At 28.2% G+C, this 19,522-nt stretch overlaps 3 protein-coding genes across 7 annotated transcripts; 2 read left to right on the forward strand and 1 right to left on the reverse strand.

Moving 5' to 3' along the window:
* Positions 1 to 111: 111 nt before the first annotated feature.
* LOC117235695 (V-type proton ATPase subunit H) lies at positions 112 to 6,013 on the forward strand. 2 transcript variants are annotated; one of them, XM_033497983.1, is made up of 10 exons: positions 112 to 291; positions 779 to 860; positions 1,711 to 1,900; positions 2,210 to 2,428; positions 3,127 to 3,222; positions 3,632 to 3,837; positions 3,923 to 4,007; positions 4,884 to 5,290; positions 5,364 to 5,477; positions 5,580 to 6,013. In XM_033497983.1, the coding sequence occupies exons 1-10, from the start codon at positions 234 to 236 to the stop codon at positions 5,668 to 5,670; spliced, it is 1,548 nt and encodes a 515-aa protein (XP_033353874.1). In that variant the 5' UTR covers positions 112 to 233; the 3' UTR covers positions 5,671 to 6,013. The 2 variants fall into 2 exon arrangements, with proteins under 2 accessions (XP_033353874.1, XP_033353875.1); XM_033497984.1 differs by lacking the exon at positions 3,127 to 3,222.
* Positions 6,014 to 6,059: 46 nt separating this feature from the next.
* Positions 6,060 to 19,466, reverse strand: LOC117235690 (DNA-directed RNA polymerase I subunit RPA2). 2 transcript variants are annotated; one of them, XM_033497966.1, is made up of 16 exons: positions 19,449 to 19,466; positions 13,362 to 13,694; positions 13,058 to 13,297; positions 12,663 to 12,985; positions 12,338 to 12,597; positions 12,020 to 12,262; positions 11,535 to 11,812; positions 11,275 to 11,472; positions 11,080 to 11,187; positions 10,498 to 10,674; positions 9,207 to 9,421; positions 8,989 to 9,127; positions 7,898 to 8,054; positions 7,556 to 7,809; positions 7,316 to 7,480; positions 6,060 to 6,293 (listed from the first exon to the last, which is right to left on the reverse strand). In XM_033497966.1, the coding sequence occupies exons 2-16, from the start codon at positions 13,647 to 13,649 to the stop codon at positions 6,084 to 6,086; spliced, it is 3,255 nt and encodes a 1,084-aa protein (XP_033353857.1). In that variant the 5' UTR covers positions 13,650 to 13,694; positions 19,449 to 19,466; the 3' UTR covers positions 6,060 to 6,083. The 2 variants fall into 2 exon arrangements, with proteins under 2 accessions (XP_033353857.1, XP_033353856.1); XM_033497965.1 differs by lacking the exon at positions 19,449 to 19,466 and adding an exon at positions 13,784 to 13,852.
* Positions 13,890 to 18,425, forward strand: LOC117235694 (HAUS augmin-like complex subunit 3). 3 transcript variants are annotated; one of them, XM_033497981.1, is made up of 10 exons: positions 13,890 to 14,500; positions 15,409 to 15,627; positions 15,952 to 16,138; positions 16,696 to 16,916; positions 16,993 to 17,121; positions 17,208 to 17,223; positions 17,338 to 17,547; positions 17,614 to 17,840; positions 17,912 to 18,080; positions 18,159 to 18,425. In XM_033497981.1, exons 1-10 carry the CDS (start codon positions 14,211 to 14,213, stop codon positions 18,315 to 18,317), a joined length of 1,827 nt encoding a protein of 608 aa, XP_033353872.1. In that variant the 5' UTR covers positions 13,890 to 14,210; the 3' UTR covers positions 18,318 to 18,425. The 3 variants fall into 3 exon arrangements, with proteins under 3 accessions (XP_033353872.1, XP_033353871.1, XP_033353873.1); XM_033497980.1 differs by having other exon boundaries at positions 17,208 to 17,547; positions 18,159 to 18,424; XM_033497982.1 differs by lacking the exon at positions 13,890 to 14,500 and adding an exon at positions 14,863 to 15,071 and having other exon boundaries at positions 17,208 to 17,547.
* Positions 19,467 to 19,522: the final 56 nt, after the last annotated feature.

Raw genomic sequence — 19,522 nt, forward strand, 5'->3', positions numbered from 1 at the left:
TTCTGAGTACGGCGGAATTTCCTCTCTGTTAACATCAAATATCACATTAACTAGAAATATTTGAATTTTACTAGCTGTTAGGGAAATTTTGTATCTAGCTCTAACGAGTTGGTAATATATCAGTCTTGTGATCCAAGTGTTGAGGGAGGTGCAAATTTACGACAGCAGGACTTTAATTCTCTGCGACTCAAGTATTAAATAAATTATACAGAATTTAAGGAACAACAACAAAAATGGTTGATCGTGTGAACATTAAAGAAATGATACCGGCTTTACCGGATGAAAAAATTGGTAATTGACCTAAACATACATATTTATTTCTTAATTTGACATTGCCCCTCCCAATAATGTGCTGTGTTTATATGATTTACAAGGATTATATTGCTTTTATTTGCGTCTTAATTTTATTCATTTCTCAAAAAAAAAAAAAAAAATGACAAATTGCTAATATGTACGGAACTATATCCAATTTTTTACTGTATATGTCATTTCACAGAAGTTTGTTTCTTATGTCATGATAAAGACATTCATTCTTTTTATAATAATTTGAAAAAGCTTTGCGAGACACATTTTTGTATAGGCTAACGATATTTATTGTTATTTAAGTAATATATTTTTGTTAATCATATATTTGTGTCATATTTTTATGTATACTTGTTATCCTGAATATAAGACTATAAACATCTGCATAAGTTTGCATTATTGTTTTATTCTTTTATTGGCATGATTACATGTTGTTTATTAACAATAGATAACAATAACGTTTAAAACTTTTTAGATATGCTAGCAGCTACGAGCATTCTTCAGCAACAAGCTGCTGATATTAGGAATCAACAAATCAAGTGGCAATCGTATCAACAGTAAGAATACCGTCGTTTTAAATATTAATATCAAAATATTTCTATATATATATGTAAATATTTCATAAAGTTTTATTTCGAATAATCTATAAAATCTTACATATATATAATATGTGTATCTCTTCTTTATTCACATATTATACATACAGGGTAGGGTCCAGTTTGTTTCTATAAAGCGTTACTATATATTTAATAAGTAAAAATAACAAAAGGAACCGTCATATTAAACATAGGCTGGTAAATTCTTTTTTAAAATGTTATAACAGAGATACAAAATAGCAAAGTAGTTTTTTGCTCGATAAAGGAACAGATATTTATATTAATTCTAGTTCAGTGGTAATATGTAAAAATTGAATTCGTTACATTGAGAATTTCTTGCAGATTTCCTTTACCGTTGGTGAATACATTACAAATCCAGTGCGTTAATTTTTTCTCTTAAAGTTATAAGAAATACTGTAATAGCATAATATCTGGTGAACCCAAAAGTAAACGAATTTGTTCATCTCGATTTGTTCATTATTGAGAATATCGCTTGTTTAAGTATTATATTTGAGCCTACATGTGTATTTTTTTATATTACTCTGGTCACTAAATAGTTCTTGATATCAGCTACTACATTATGAAATCAATAATAAATGATACCATTTAAAACAGCCAAACAAACTTAATTTTTTATTGAAGGAAAAGTTTATGGAAATTTTTAATATTAAAATTTGTGACTGATTAAAAGCTCACTAGCTGTTTTCAAAATATTTTTTCCTCAAATTTTCCTGAAAATACATACATATATATATATATATATATATAAATTAAATGTATTAAATAACACTTAATATTCTATGTTTTATAGATCTCATATGATATCAAAAGAAGATTATGATTTTATAGTGGCTTTTGATACAAATGATGCTAGTGTTCGAGATGCAAAACTTAAAGAAAATCCACATCAAGCTGCTAAAACTTTTCTTAACTTACTTGGCCATATTTCAAAAGACCAGACTATACAATACATCCTTACAATGATTGATGATATGCTTCAGGTACATCAAATCACATAAATTAAAACATAGTAAAACACCCTTTATCCAAATTCGTCGGAAGGCAAAATGATTGAGATAACTGAATCGCATTTACATTTATAACTAAATCAAATCATATATTTACCTTTTTTCTTTCTAATGATATAAAATTATTTATATTCAAGCTAGGAGTTTATATAACTGAAATTATACGCGACAATAGTTGAAATAATAAAAACTCATTTCACCGAAATAAATGGAATTCGCACAGATTGAATTTTCTTGTAATATGTGATTTATTTTTATTAAATGTTTTCAAATATATTTTAGGAAGATCGAAGTCGTGTAGAAATCTTCAGAGAACATTCAAGTCGCAAACGTGAATCAGTATGGGGCCCTTTCTTGAACTTGTTAAATAGACAAGATGGATTTATAATGAATATGACCTCTCGAATTATTGCCAAACTTGCTTGCTGGAGTCACGATCTAATGGAAAAGACAGATCTTCAATTCTACTTGACATGGTTAAAGGATCAATTAAAACTCAGTGTAAGTTAACAGATATATAATCATTTAATTACACGATTTAAGAATTATAAACATACTTTAAAAATAAAATATATTTGTGTACCATCATAAATGTATTTTTCATCATAATATTAACACATGCTTCTAATTTATTAGCACTAGCTTAGCTTTTCTTTTTTATATAATGTAATTATGTGTGTGTACACAATGGTGTTGGTTTCCATTATACCATATAGGATGGAGAACATAATTGGAACTACTTCTATTATTCCGTAAAATATTTTTATATTGTTGATAAGTTGAATGAATAGTTTCAAGGAGATTATGACTTGATGTATTGCAGAATATGTAATTATGAAGTAATTTCAATTGCCTGCTTCATGTAAATTATAACTCAAATATTGTATAATATAATTCATTAATTAGTCTCAAAACTATGTTCCTTTGTTCATTTGTATTTTGTATCATTATATATTATTTCTTTTTAATCATACAATAAGTGAAATTCGTAACAATTTATATATTTTATACGAATTTTATATATGTAACTTTCACATAAGTGAATTTATAAAAGTCTGCTAAAGTATATAAATACAAATGCCAATAAATCGCCTTAGATCAAATGCTACTAACTATACATTAAAAATATAGGCATACTGTAGCTTACACAGTAAAGCGATAGAAAATGATTGCAATTATTTAAATATATGGGGTTTTAGCTTGAGGTTCCTCAGGATACAGATTTACATACAAGAGTAGAACAAGGCAACACTATAGACAAAGAAGCAAATGAGCTACATGAACTACAAAGTCTGGTTAGTCTCATAATAATTAAGTATGTATTAACACGAAAAGGTCATACAGCTAAACTTTCCTATCAATTTTTAAACATAAGATAGCGCGAGGTACAAAGAGTTATAATTGCAAACAGAATACAATTGAATATAAAAATAAATAAACATTATGATAACCATATGTAATATTCTTTATACGAAATTATTTTTATTTAAAATAGAAATTACTAATGCTGGATGCCTGTGCATCTCTGATAAGATTTTATCGTTAATGTAAATTGTTTTTGTTTTGTACATATAAGAGTGCATTCGCATTTGGTTTGCATAATGATTTCTTTCTATTTTACTTTTTTGGTGCACACACATAATTTAAATTTCAATCTTGTTGTTTAATTATATTTTTATTATATATACCATCGTGTTTATTCAGAATAATGAATACATTCAGTCCGTGGCACGTTGTTTACAAATGATGCTTCGCATAGATGAGTATCGTTTCGCATTCGTGTCAGTTGATGGAATTTCTACTTTACTGAGTGTTCTGACGGGCAGAGTAAATTTCCAAGTACAATATCAACTGATATTCTGTATATGGGTACTCACTTTTAATCCTTTGCTTGCAGAGAAAATGAATAAGTACGTATTGCATATATGTATATTGCATATGTGTAATTGCATTTTAAACAGTTGTTAAAAATATAACATAAAATTTTTATTTTAGGTTTAGTGTCATTCCTATATTGGCGGACATTTTAAGTGATTCTGTTAAGGAGAAAGTAACTCGCATTATTTTAGCAGTATTTAGGGTAAGTTACTTAATCTTTCCACGAACGAGACGGCTGTAGCCGTCTAATATTGTTTTTATTAACAACAACATATACGGATGCTAATTGATATGAAAAAATACCAACAAGTTTCGAAATCCTGTCTAGTTTTGTGGGATATATGTGTGATTCTATGTGCAATTTCAATTTTACAAGTGTCCGCGAAAGTGTTAATATGCTAAACATTTCAAAATTACAGTTACAATAAAAGAGGTGATATAAGATAATGAAAAAAACATTTTTACATATGCTTAATTTACTTCTATAGTATATGGTTTATAGTTTATAGCTATATAATTTTTCACATATAATATTTCAAAAATTCAAATTCGAATGTCTGTCAGTAAGGAATCTATTGTACACCGATCATTTCTATAAAATGTTCTTTGTATATCTTAAGAAAAAGAAAAAGATAGAAATATTAAGTATATCATTATTTGGTTTTGGACTGTGTACATATATTGTTTGGTATAGAGACTATGATATTTCATTTTCAAATTCTAATTTATTTTTAAACTCCAATATTCTCGTAAATGTAGCAGAAAATTACATCTCACTATTTTAATGAACTAACATTTTAATGACATGGTATTGATTCCTGTTAAAATTTAAATACAAGGGTGAGATTTCATAGCTTTCATATTCAACAGTAAATAATTTATTAATTAAATCTTTATTAAAACAATCTATGTGTGACTGATTTTCTGATTAACAGACACTTAAAATTTACATTTTTAGAGATTCATTATAAAAAGATATAGTAATTAATTAATCAATCCACAGTCCTAAAATTTTCTATACTTTTCTTTTAATACATATTCTATTTTTATTACCTTATTCTTTTTTAATACTCCATAGAACCTCATTGAGAAAGTAGAGGATGGACAAGTTGCTAAAGAACATTGCATCGCGATGGTACAGTGCAAGGTACTGAAACAACTTTCAATCCTTGGACAACGTAAATTTGACGACGAAGATATCACCGATGATATTGAATTCTTGAATGATAAATTACAAGCATCTGTTCAAGATCTAAGTTCGTTTGACGAATATTCGACCGAAGTGAAATCGGGACGTCTTGAATGGTCTCCCGTTCACAAATCTGGCAAATTCTGGCGAGAAAATGCTAATCGACTAAATGAAAAGAATTACGAGTTACTGCGTATTCTGGTACATCTGTTAGAAACTAGTAAAGATCCCTTAGTTCTCAGCGTAGCTAGCTTCGATGTAGGAGAATACGTAAGACATTATCCACGTGGTAAACAGTACGTTCAATGAAACTTTTTTACTTACACATTAAAAAACGATTTACTGAAATCATTTTTTAAATTATTCCAGTATAATAGAGCAACTTGGAGGTAAACAGCGAGTAATGCAACTTTTAGGACATGAAGATCCTAATGTAAGATACGAAGCTCTTCTTGCAGTCCAGAAACTCATGGTACACAATTGGTGTGTAATTGAAACATCTATATACAAGACAAAATTTGTACTAAATTATTATCAAAAGTTGTAACATTTGATAATATAAATGATTTGGTATTTTATTTATAGGGAATATTTAGGAAAGCAACTGGAGAAAGAACAAACTGGATCAAATGCACCAGGAGCAAAACCTGGAGCACAAATCCCAACAAAAGCATAAACAAGTATATAAGCTATGTAAGTTTCGATTCAAGTCTGTATACTTTGTCTTTGCTTTCATATTATTTACTTAAATACTTGCTTGTCCAACTGCTTGTACACTGTGTATAAATATCGGTATGAGAAAAACATTCTTAGTATTGGAATCATATTATAAAAATTACTTTGCATTCTAATGTAGTTATCTGTAGATAGCAAGAGAACAATGTATATTCCAATATTCGTCATGTTGTCAAATCTAATAAATCAAGAAATGTACATAACTGCTATAAAGTATTGAATAACGGGATAAAGATATTTCTAGAATAATATTTATGGAATTTGTAAGTAAAATGTTTATGAAATGTTAAGAAAAATAAACTATTATCACTAAAAGAAAATAGAAAAGTATATGCATTATATTTTCATTTATTTTCATTTCTCCGCAAATGACAACTTTACATTAATATTGCAAGATGTTAATTGCGTTACGAGATATCGGAAAATGTATGGTATGTCAACTTCTCTCACAGATTCATCATCACCACAAAGACGACATTTTGTCTTGTCATTTAATCCTGATGCACTTAGACCCATTTCCATTACCGGACCCAATAACGTTCCACATTTTTTACAAACTAGAGTCTGAAACAATAACGTTATTACTAATTAAATGTATACTTATATAATAAAAAAAGAAAGAAATATGTGTTCATAGTAGACTTATTGGTGGCAATGTAAAGCTGTAATTATTGCGAGATGTTCTTATCTTATCTACATCTCTTACAAGTATTAACTAATGCAAAATAAATCAGAGACTTGGAAAGAAATGGAACTGAGAATATTTTTATGCTTAGACATTTAAATAATTTAAAATTAGACTTATTGTTATACGTACCAGAATATGTAATTATTTTTATATTTCTTAGTTATATGTCTTATATTTTTATTATATTTAGTATAATGATAAAAAAATATTATAATAATTCCTTTTTCTATATATAAAATAATTGTATCTTTTTCAGATATGTTACATGCAATTAAACAAATTTTATCATAAAAATAAATTTTTGTTCGAAATAATCAATAAAAAAGATATTTTTAATTTTGATTATGAATTTGGTTTCTTTTGTGAATAATATTATATAAATATAAAATTAAATGGGTAATTTATAAGACTATAAAAAGTGAAATTCGTATGAGTAATAGTTGCGCAAATAAATATTCTTTTGTGGAGGTAGTTTTATAAAAGTTAGCAAACAATTTAAAAAGTTGTATTTTTTAAACAATTTCGATACCAGCAAAATGATAACTTAAACCCTTCCCATTTTTATATAAATTACGATATATTTCAATTTGAATAAAAATTAAACAAAAATGATCAATTTTGCATGGAACAGCATCAAAGGTGAACTATTGCCAGTACTCGGCAAATTGAGTAATTCACTCAGTGTTTTTAGCATAAAATATTAAATGTAACAATTGATTTCATTATACTATCTGGGCTTAATTTGAGAAAGAACGAATTTCTCTGCTTTTGTATGACTAATGTAGCTTATTGCAATAAATTGATACTATAAACCAACATTAAAAAAAAAAAAAAATGTGGGTTAGTTCATTTTCTCTTAATGTCTCAATTATATGTTCTATTATTTAAATAAACTTACGGTAGTTTTGTCTGAACAATGGAAAAGACGATCCTGAAGTAAGAACGAACAACCATGAGATAGTAATGAATCTCGTTCCATTTCTCCAAAACGAACACCACCACCCCTCCTTCTACCCTTTATAGGCTGTCTTGTTAAAACATCAATTGGCCCAGTACTTCTCACCTGTAAACATGGTAAAACAATAGATAAAAAGACACATTTTAACTTATTCTAAAGAATTTAATTTTCTCTACCAACCTGCCACTTATCTGAAACCATGTGACGTAATCGTTGATAATGTACTATTCCAAAAAATATATCAGCAGTCATTTCTCTTCCGTCTATTCCTGAATACATTCTTTCTGTTCCATAATAATTATAACCACCGCGTTCCAATAATTTTCCAAAATATTCAACAGCTGTCTCATCCTCGTTAAATCTGAACGATGTTGCATCATGTACCAATCCATGTATGGCTGCTGATTTTCCAGCCATCACCTCGATCATCATAGCTATTAAATATGCAATTTAAATAGTTACAATAAATACAGAAGCAAATATTTAAAATATTAAGATCTGTTTAAAAAGAATTAATTTTACCTATTGTCATACGACTTGGAAAACCATGAGGATTAAAAACAATATCTGGAATTAAACCTGTTTCTGTAAATGGTAGATCCTCTGCAGGCCATTTTTGTGAACAGATACCCTTTTGACCTGCCCTCGAAGCAAATTTATCTCCAACATTTGCATTACGCTAAAAAATTCGAAATTCTTATTTGGAATCCTTAGGTTAACATTCTTATACTATACAGAAATTACTATACAGGACTGTCACACATTAAGTGGTACAAGCAACTAGTACAATCATTTTTATGTAAAAAAATAAATTGGAAATTCGATCTGAATTCGATCTGACAAATAATTTTTAAAATAAAAATTCATACTTAAATACAGTCTCTCTTCAGGGCACAGAAAGAGAGAGTAAAGGGGCAAGGACAGAAAGTGTTAAGGAGTTCAAGTATTTAGGTGTACTAATAAAAGAAAGTATAAAAAGTGCGAATGTCATACACTTAGCCAGATATGGGAAATCAGGCAATGAAATTTTAGAGATAATTTCAGATTAAGAATGTTCTTATTTAATTTGTTGGTGATGGGGGTAGTCATATATAGTGTGGAGCTGTGGGGTGTGCAGGAAGAAAGGAAGTGTTAAGAAAAGAGAAGAATATCTGAAAAAGAATGGATTTAGTATAATGAGAGCACAGGAAAGAAGGGAAAGAGGGTATGACATCTCAAGTTGAGAGTAAGAGACAAGGAAGTGTAAATATAACAAGATTGCAAAATCAAAGTCTGTATAGCCAAAGATATAGATATAATATAAATATAAATATGTAAGGACGGTGCAACTGTCAGGAAAAAGAGTAGTTAGTGACACAAGTGAGATGCAGATTGATAGAAAGGTGGATCAGATATTAGGAGGTGTGTGTGTGTGTGTGTGTGGGAGGGGGGGGTGGATATGTTTAGATAATTAAATGAGAATGCAAGGTAGTAAGAAAGATAAATGCAAAACCAACAAAATAATAACAAACTTTTCCTAATTACGTGTGTACTGTAACGTATATCATTTGGACATTGACATCCAATTTTCAAAGATCATCAATTCAAGAGATATAAATTGATATTTTACTTACTGGAATACGAAAAGTGATACAAGCTCTACGTGGAATATGACTATGTAATGTTCCACAAAGTTTTACAGTATCAACATAAGCATCCTCCTTTCCATGATATTTACCAGTAACATATGTTGATTGATCTGCATCATAATAGCTATTAAAAAAGATGTATTTCATATCAAATAAAATAAAAGATTATTGAAAACGTTAATAATTTTATGAATAAAACTTACCAATAATAGACATCACCTTCTGAAATCATTGTACCTAAAATAGGAAGGCCATCGACGTCTAATTTTTCTGCAAGATCAGGTTTATCAGGATTCCTCGCAAAATAACTTTTCTGATCTTTCAAATCCACGAATTCAGATTTATAAATCAGTCCATGTGCAAAACCCCTATCGTGCGCTGCTTTGTTTATGATCATCGCGTCTTCCATATCATACCCCTAACAAAATAAGTAAAGGTGTTTAAAAATTATTAGACCGGTCAATACAAAATGTTTCCTCAAATAAAACTTTCATCTTTGCAGCAATTTAAAAGTTTCTTCAAAATATCACATATTTAATCAAAGTACTTTTTGTATAATTTTATATACTTGTCTCTTTTAATTAATTTCATTATTCAAGATATATAAATGTCATCTATATTTCAGAACTAAAACATTTTTCTTAAAATATGATTGTCAATAATATATTTTCCAGTCTCGCCCTTACTTTATTTTGTAATGAAAAATCAAACCTTTGAATTTCATGAACCAAGATTGAACTCTTCTATCATTATGTATGTATATAATTTTCCTAAATGGTAAATTTAGCAACTACAGTATATGTATCTATACTGGTATATTTTCAATTAATTCTCTGTTACAAAAAGAGGCAATTGAGAGTTATGTTATTGCTTTTCACCAACATTGACGTCACCTTTTCCAAATTTAATCTCATTGAAAAAATAGAATTCTATATATATGTAGAGGGTGCTTCGTTTAACTGGGAAATATGGAACATCTCTTGAGGAATTGAAATTACCAAAATATTATTCTTACAAAAGTTGTTTAGTATATAAGAGGATATTAAGTGATGTAGATAATTTTTTTGTAAGTCTGTTAGTGGAGGAGGTATTACAGTCAAGTTCATTTTTTTAAATGGAAATTGCAGTTTTCTATTTGTATTACCACATGATATCAATCCACGTAGTAGAATGTCATAAATTAGATCCTTAGAGCGCCATCATACTATGAATAAAAAAGTACAGGGTTTTGTTCAAAAAACCTAGCTCAACTTTAATACCTCCCCCACTATTACACTTTGAAACATTATTTAGATTAGCTAATGTCCCCCTATATGCTAAATAACTTTCGTAAAAACAGTCTTTTTTATAACTTTAATCCCTCGAAAGATATTTTACCATTTCCAATTAAACAAGACAATTAAAATATAATATATAATTCTAATATTTAGAATATATATATATGTTTCATACATACCAATCTAAAAATTAACATATATATTCGGTTGTACTTACTGTGTAAGAAATAACGGCAACAATTGCATTAGTACCCATAGCAAAATCATCAAGATTAATTTCGTCATAATGCACTGGCCGAAAGAGTGGTGTTGCAGGTGTTTGCAACCTATATAATTTAGTTTCAGATTGTAATTGCCATGTATGGCATGGAGTGCCCATTGTTTGTTTACCCATCTGAAAAACAGCGGAATTTATTATTTGAAAGTTTGCAAATTTATTACTTTCAAGCAAAAAAGATTTGTAAAAAATCTTAAGCTGTATATACACAGAGCATACTAGAAATACATATTTACAAACCCCTTCAGTAATTAATAATATAAATAGTAGTTAATGATTATGTCATAAACATAAATGCTCATTTTACTAAACTTTATGAATGCCTTGATATCTCAAACTTTATTTCTGTGGAAATAAAGAACTATCGTCGTAGGAAATGATGCTATTCATAAATTAGTAACAAATGCTCACTAACATATCATTCTTTGTTAACATTTGTTTAATGAAAACATTAAAAAAATATTCTTTATAAAAGTTTGTTAATAGGTCATAAACAATTGCGAACTTTCTGCATAATTTTACCTGACATTGATACATATTTCGTGGACTTTGATTACAATCTGGCATTGGGATAAGACTTGCTAAATTACTTAAGAAAGCCGTTTTTGATAATTCTTGATGTGATGTCAACTGCAATAGTAAATAACATTTTCATAAATAAATAAATAGCAAAGCAAAAAAAATTATTTTGGAAAAATGAGAAAAATAATATATTACCCCTTCATAGGCTTCTTCAGGTGTAACACAGATATTTAAATAAATCTGTTCAAATGTTCCTATATATTCCACCTTTTTGGCAGCTAAATTCATTACCGGTCTCATCATACGAGCTGGATTTGTAAATAAATATAATCCTGGATATTGTGCTGGTACATTTTTTTTTGGCACCAGTGCTATCTCCATCGTACACGGAACCTGAATATAAATAATAAAAGAAAAAAGGTTTGTCGTGCTGAATTAAGAAATTACGAAGTTACCTCTTGGCCTTTTATTTTAAGCAATCGTAGCTTGTCTGTTACTCTTGAAATTATATTATCGTCTATTAATCCTATTAATTTTCCATCCAATATTACAATGTAAGATTTTTTCCAGTTGTCAGCAATTGACAGTGGAATCATTCCAAGATCCATTAGTATGATGGGAACATTAGCTTTCAATTTCGGATTAGTATGTTTCGTAATGATGCAATTCATTGTTAAATGATTAAGAAGACCACAAGGTGCACCATCAGGTGTATGTACAGGACAAATGAAACCTATAATATTACAACAAATTATTATTATTATTCTTATATTAATAAAGCAAAATTTGTTTAAATATTACAAGTTAATAAACAAATATTACTGTAGTAATAGAACAAACTGGATCGTACATAATTCAATAAGGTAATATAAAACAAAATGTTGTGCATCTTATAAAACGAAAGAAATTTTTGAAACAACTTAATATACTAAAGTATTACCCCATGCATCTGGCAATAATTGTCTAGCTTCTGTGGTCCTCATTTCTTGGAAAAAGGAACCTCTGTGTATTGCACGAAAATGGCTCATATATCGCATTCTATTAATATTTTCAGCGACAATTGTGAGACCTGTATTTTGCATCAATCCTAAACCTGTTGGTGATCTTAAATTTCCAGTAGATAAAAAATTTTCCATTTGTGATTCCAGCGAATTTCCATGTTTCATTGCATTTAGCATTTCCTCTATGTACATATGCAAAACAATTATAATTGTGATATAGATTTATAATCTTTAAATTAATTTTTGAAAATACTTACGCACATTTAAGGTGTACCTATTACCAGCACTCCTTGCACGTTTCAAAATACCCATTTTAAGGCCAGTCAACCAACTATATAATTTTTCTTTCAATACTTGCAAATATAAATGACCACCCAGTAAACATTCCTGCATCATCACAGCATCAGCACCTTCTACGGCACATTTATTATTTGCAAGAGCAAATAGCTTTTTTGTCATAAATGCGAGTAAATAAAATTTATCCAGTGGATCATGAAGATGAATTGCTATACAATGCCTAAAAATGATATATGTTAATAACATAAATTAATTTATATTTCTCAGTGCATTAATTAAACTTACTTAATTATGAAATCACAAACATCAATATCAGTAGCATCATAAGGTAATTCAAAAAGTTTTATTCTAAACATTCTCCCTATATAAGCTTTGCATTCTTCATGACTATTTAAACCTTGTTCATGTACAGCTCTTAGCATATTTAAAATACAACCTTTGTAATATAAATCATCTTCACATCCAGCTGTTAATGCACTATAAATAAAAATGTCCGAAACATCAACCAAGCATTTTAACATCAAGATCAATGGAACATAGTATAAAACTTTCCTATATGAAAACATTAATTTTGCTGAGCCATCAGTTACATAATGCAAAGTATTATTCTGTAAAGCATATAATAATATAGTAACATAGTTTTAATTTATAAAAAATTTAACTGGATTTGGAACACATACAGCTGTAGTATTATCATCTCGTACACTTCTTAATAGCAACCCAAGATCGCTAAATTGTATGCCACGAGCTTTCCAGCCTGATCTTCTAATAGCAATAGGATAATTCCTCCTTGTCATTAATAACATTCTTATAATCCTCTCAAGGCCTTTAATGATGAAATATCCACCCCATTCTTGTTCATGTTCTCCATGAGCAACTAAATCTTTAGGACTCATCTTACTTAAATGACATCTATTAGACTGTAACATTAAATGCAAATAAAATATAACTGAGCAATTTATTTTGCATAACTATATTACATACTTTAATCATAATTGGAATTTCTCCTAAATCCCTTTCAAGCGTCTCTTGCACTTTATTATTGATAGACCATCCTAATTTGACTATTATCTTTCCTTTATAAGTACATCCTCGTTGTCTACATTCTGTAGGATAGATTTTATGATTCTTCACCCCAATTGCGCCAGATGGAATACTTGGTTGATGAATAGATACATCGTCGATCCATAATGCTATTTTGTCTTCATTTGGCAGATGAATATAAACAAGTGGATTGTCTCTAACTGCCTCAGACAGGCCATCTTCTAGCATATAATTAAAAGAATCTATGTGCGGAGCACCTAAGCTCTGCAACAACTGAAATATATAAAGAAATTTAATTAAACTTAATATTTTTAAATTATATTTATGGTTATAGTAATCGTAAAAGAAAAATAGATATTTACAGGATTCTGCTTTTCTGGAGGTTTGCCGAAATTTGTTGACGTATTTGTCAATTTCGGTTCAATCAACATTTCTATATTTTTCCAAATTATAACACAAAATGTTTAAAATAAAATAAAATAAATATACACTACGTAAGTATCCACGTTTATGTTGCACTGCTACCAACTTACATACATAGTACAAAATCTACAATGATATTGTTATGGATTTAGCGGTTATTTAAGATTTTATTTTACATGAATTGCTGTCTTGCTATTGCTATCCGAAAATTAAGTCGTATCTAGTAATGAAAAATCAATATGGAAGATCAACAAAGATGAGTAGAGTGTCTGTGTTTCTATTTAAGATATTCAGCATGCCACACGTGCACAGAACAAGCACCTTCTTTTCTTCAATGTAGACGATTTTTCACAACTAAATTTTCGGATGATTTCTTCTATACCATCGGTATATAAGTATCAAGACCATATGTACAGTGTATGTATACGACTGTCCAGACTTGACATACATATAACCGTGTTCCTGATCGTGATCATGGACGTATCTGGTAAAGTTCTGTATGATAAAGTTCGAAATTTACGTTCGGAACTTTCGAACGTTGTTACACCAGAAATATTAGATAAAATTTGCGACAAACCTTCGCTACAACCATTCTTAAAATGGTTCTGCGAAAATGTAAATAATGTCAACGTTCTTTCAAACGAGGATGTTCAAATGTAAGTTACTTCGAATATTTTTAAGCCTTTTAATCCATTTAAAATCTACTAATTTCATTCGTATATATATGTGAATGAAAGTTAAAATTATGAATTTAGGTTTTAGAAACAAAATAAAATAATATAATATATACCATATTTTTGTACTTTGAAAATAAAATATTTTAAATATATAATGAATAGTTTACATTCTTTGTGAAAAATATTTTTCTCAAATCTTGATTTAGAAGATTTTCTTTGTTCATTTATGATATAATAAATATTGAAATTTTATTTACGTTACAATAACATAAAGTTTCATAATAGTGAGCGATTTGATCGGTATCTTTAATTTTTTCCATGCTGTTGTAATGTGTTGAAAGATGCTCTTTAAAAAGGGAAAATATCATTTAAAAAACTGCTGCGAACAATTATAAATACTTTTAATTTTAAACTAAAACTAAACCTAACTTAAATCTAACCCAAACTGAATATTGAATCTTGTCATTTGTATTTCGCGATTCGTTCACTAAATCTAAACCTAACTCTAACCCAAGGAGTACAAATAAGCTAGACACCGACAACAATGCAGGCGACTACGAAGTTTCATTTTTTCACTTGTTATTTTTTTGTTATTTGACTATTTTTTAAATAAATATTAAGCTTCCTTTTTAAGTGTTTATTGTTTATATTTCCTTTCACTTAATTCGCGCTTATACCGATAGGATTAAGATTAGTTTTAACCTAAAATTAAAAGTACTTATAATTGTTTGCGACATTTTTTAAATTATAGTTTGGCTTTCTAAACAACCCCCTTCAACACATTATAGTATGAAAAAAATTGGAGATACTGACCAAATTGCTCACTATTACCAAAAACTTCTTTTTTAAGTTCAATTAAAAGTAAATTTCAATAATTTGTGTTTCAGAAAAAATAAACTCCAAGAAATGAATGAATGGGTAGAAGGTTCAGAATTAGATCATGCATTAGAGGAAAATACTAAAGATTATCCTGATTTATTGAAAATCATTTTTTTCGATGACACAAATATCGATGATTTATTTGCAGAATATGAAATAGTGAAGAATTCATATAAGGAAGACAAAAGTTATATTTATACATTGCAAAATGGGATTCAAAATTTAAAGTAATATGATCATTATGTGTTTCTATTTATGTACATATATTACCTTAGATTAATAACCTTAGATTAGATTAAATGTAAATTTAATTACATATTTAAACTCTTAACAGTATAATCGCTTTAATTTTATAAGTACTTAAGTTATAATTTTATTTTCTATTGTAATATATTTTCATAACTTGAAAAAGCATAATTAGCTTTTCACAACATTAAACACGGGACACTATTTTATAAAAAATAGCAACATATTGATTTAGGTCACTATGATTTTTAGCTCTGCACATACATAAGATTAATATTATTATATAAAGTAATACATTGTTGCAGAAAATTAGAAATTGAATTAGATGAGACTATAGAAAAGGAAGAAGAATCTTTGGATAGAGAAAATATTAAAGCTAATAGAGCATATGAAGAATGTTCCATAATTATGAAAAAGTTTGATACTCAGAATCATCAATTTTTTGAAGAAGTTGAGTTCCTTGTGAACGTTTACGCAGACGCAGCCGAAAATGTGAGTAATTTGTAAAATATCTTCATAATTTATATTATGATAATATATATACAGGATGCATTTGAAAGTTATGTATAGTGTGAAACAAAGTAATTTATCAAATTTGATCTTGAAAATTATGCTTAAGGACAATTTTGTGGCCCATTTTTTTAAGAGATCTCCACCGATCCAAAGTTGTAGAATCACTTACCAAAGCCATGACAAATAATTTGGTTACACTCTGTATAAATGGATACGAGATGATTCCTAGTAAATGAAAGATAAGAAAAAAACAGAATATCTTAATTAGGAAATGCTATTTATATTTTTCATATGAGGATTATTACATAATGTTCCTTGTACTACCCAACTTCGAATAATTCATAATGGAACAGAACGAAATTTCAAATTCGATTTTCTCAAAAACTAATTGTAAGCCTCAACTAAAATTTTATTCAATACTTTTCCCTTATCTCTTTATAAAGAATTAACTCGTGTCTGTTTGTACATAACTTTCAGACGCATTCTGATATATATTAGTAATATATGTAATAATAATAATGATATTGTGTTTGTAGAAAGGAAGACCATTATTATGGACTCAAATGCCACTAAAACTTTTTACCAAAACTATAGAACTATATAATCATTACTTAGATGTTCATATAAAACGACAGTTTGGAAATGCATCTGAGGAAGAGCAAAAGACTGATTCTAATTATGTTTCCTTAATTAACAGTAATAAAGAAAAAACTATGGATAACGAAAAGTTATTGGAACTGACATTATGTAAAACAAAGTAATTAATATTGATAACTATTAATAAGTTGAATATCCTTTGTATTTATTGATTGAAAGAGATGCTTATTTTATAGCTTAACTAATGCGAAAATAGAAGAAATTCTAGCAAAAGTACAAGAGGAATCATACATTGCAATGTTGAATTATATAGAAGATATATATAATTTAGGAGATATGAAAGTACCCAAACATTCTGAATTAAGGTACTTGAAAGCTCTTTAAGTATAACTATTTTACTAAGCACATTATCTATTTTCTAATGAATATTACATTTATGAATCAAAATTAGAACAGAAATTTTAAAGGTAACTAGGAAAAGAGATTTTTTAGAAGAAAATATCACTTTGTTACAAGAACGTCAGTTAACAGAAGTAGTGCAACAATTCTCAGAATTGGAAATAACTAAGATCTTAAAACAGGATGCTCATACGAGACTTATACGAACAAAAAATCATTTAGAAAAACTTAGAAACTTACGGTTTCTTGCACGAGAACATGGTCATGTGCACACTGATTTATTACGAATGCTGATGGAAGTGCAATTTCAGTGTCTTAAAAATGTTTCTGAATTTGTAGCTGATGCTTACCACTATTTTACAACAGAATATTCACTATCATCTACAAGATGTGTAAGTCATTTATCAAAACAAAACAAATGCATTTTCAGTTTGTAATGAAATTTCATTTATATGTAGGAGAGTATGCAGAAACTGCAAAACAAGTATTCTGCCATTGTATCTTCACCAAAAATACATAATTCATTTCACAAAATTTTTTTTTCGATGGTATGTAGTGACAATAGTACACATCAATTAAATTCTGCATTGCAAAAGTATAATGATCTCATAGATGAAAATAAAATTAAAAAAAAAAACCTATTGAAAACTTATTTAAATTCAAAAGTTGACAAATTAGAAATATTGTAAGTATTAATTTTTTACCAATATTTACCATTATAACGGGTACAATAAGTGTTAAATTGTTATAATTTAGGGAAAATGATATAAATTCGCAATATTTAAACGAAGTTGAGAAAGGACCGACACATACATATAAACCAATTTCTTATGATATTGAAATAAATCACAGCGAAGCACTCAATAATATACAAAAGATACAAAACGATTTGACAAAGATCAGAAATCAAATGAAAGAACGATTGGTAAATTGATAAATAATATATATTTGTTTTGTATATATATTATCTTATTTGTATAATATTTTAAATCTTTCATTGTAGAAGGCAGATACAAACTTCGAGCGAGAAAAGGCTATTCTTTGGCAACGATTTCTAATCGATCCTGATACATTAAGAAAAACATATAAACAATTGAAAACTGTGACAAAGAGATCTTGCTTCGATGATGCACTTAAAAAGGAATTAAATGATTCACTGTAATTTACTACTATTATAAATATAGCCATACAATAAATATTATAAATATTATAATGTATCATTAGAAAGATTTTGATAAATTAAGTTATATTAAATACACTGCCAGATAGATTTCAATAAAATGTTTCTAATGATATGCTAAAAATATTTAATTGTGAAGTGTATAATATTTAATCTTATTATCTAAAATTTATATAACTTGTGTATTAGTTTTTAATAAATGATAATAGAATTTATAGAAACTAATGCAAATTGAAATGGAAATAAATAATTGAAATAAAAATCTACCAATAAATTTTTTTATTTATTATCATTCCCTATAAGATATATCAAATCGTTCGTATACAAGCATTGAAATCACTAATAACTGTACCTATGTATATATATTTATGATATCAAAGAGGAAATTAAAGTGCTCACGCTTATGGACCTATTTGTTCCCGGATTAGTGCTGCACCATACGGGCAAGTGCTGAGTTTAATCTACGTTAGCATATATAAGAACCTATAACATTGGGGATCTACCCTGTTTGATTGTATATTAGCATAGACAAGAACCAATCGTCAATTACTTTATTGTGCAAGAAAATGCTAAAAACGAATTCAAGGTAGTCATGTTTACAGCACGTTTTGTAGATTCGGTAATGCCAAACTCGCGTAGTTTTACTTCGACGTTTGTCCATGTTGACGATTGTACAAAGAATATTCAAAAAAAAAAAAAAAAATCGGATAGAAAAGTAGATATAAACTTTTCCGTAGAACCGTACAATTAAATAAGTTCTTGTATATGCTAGTATGCAATTAAACAGGGCAGATCTCCAACTTTAAATTTAAATACATAGGTTCTTGTACGTGCTAATGTCAATTAAACTCAACACTTGGCTGCATGGTGCAGCACCTGTACTGTGAAACAAATAGAAGTACGAGTATGAATGATGGTATTAAAACATGTGATTTGTAAAATTTTTTATCCTAGAAACGAAATAACTTATTGGATAAACTTTACTTCAAGGGATCAAAAACTACTGACCGTTTTTACAATCTTGTAGTTTATGACGTGTAAAATTCGAAAATACAAGTTTTAAGGTGAGAAACTCACTGATTTAAGAGTTATGATTATGTAAAATTGACTTACATTTTTAGGGTATTTTACCAATTATTTTGACGCCATATTGGCTTCTATCTATGATTCGTTAAAATTAGTGAGTT

Source organism: Bombus vosnesenskii, unplaced genomic scaffold, assembly GCF_011952255.1.
Source record: "Bombus vosnesenskii isolate JDL3184/JDL3185 unplaced genomic scaffold, Bvos_JDL3184-5_v1.1 scf7180000013319, whole genome shotgun sequence".
Classification (NCBI taxonomy): Eukaryota; Metazoa; Arthropoda; class Insecta; order Hymenoptera; family Apidae; genus Bombus; species Bombus vosnesenskii.

Bases quoted from the DNA above. Each gene is read 5' to 3' on its own strand.
- LOC117235695 (XM_033497983.1), top strand. From the start codon at position 234: ATGGTTGATCGTGTGAACATTAAAGAAATGATACCGGCTTTACCGGAT. The intron at 5,291-5,363 runs GTACGTTCAATG...AAATTATTCCAG, and splicing joins CATTATCCACGTGGTAAACA to TATAATAGAGCAACTTGGAG. The intron at 5,478-5,579 runs GTGTGTAATTGA...TTTTATTTATAG, and splicing joins AAACTCATGGTACACAATTG to GGAATATTTAGGAAAGCAAC.
- LOC117235690 (XM_033497965.1), bottom strand. From the start codon at position 13,852: ATGTTGATTGAACCGAAATTGACAAATACGTCAACAAATTTCGGCAAA. The intron at 13,298-13,361 runs GTATGTAATATA...TTAATGTTACAG, and splicing joins AAATTCCAATTATGATTAAA to TCTAATAGATGTCATTTAAG. The intron at 11,188-11,274 runs GTAATATATTAT...TTACTATTGCAG, and splicing joins CTGAAGAAGCCTATGAAGGG to TTGACATCACATCAAGAATT.
- LOC117235694 (XM_033497980.1), top strand. From the start codon at position 14,211: ATGATTTCTTCTATACCATCGGTATATAAGTATCAAGACCATATGTAC. The intron at 16,139-16,695 runs GTGAGTAATTTG...TTGTGTTTGTAG, and splicing joins ACGCAGACGCAGCCGAAAAT to AAAGGAAGACCATTATTATG. The intron at 16,917-16,992 runs GTAATTAATATT...CTTATTTTATAG, and splicing joins CTGACATTATGTAAAACAAA to CTTAACTAATGCGAAAATAG.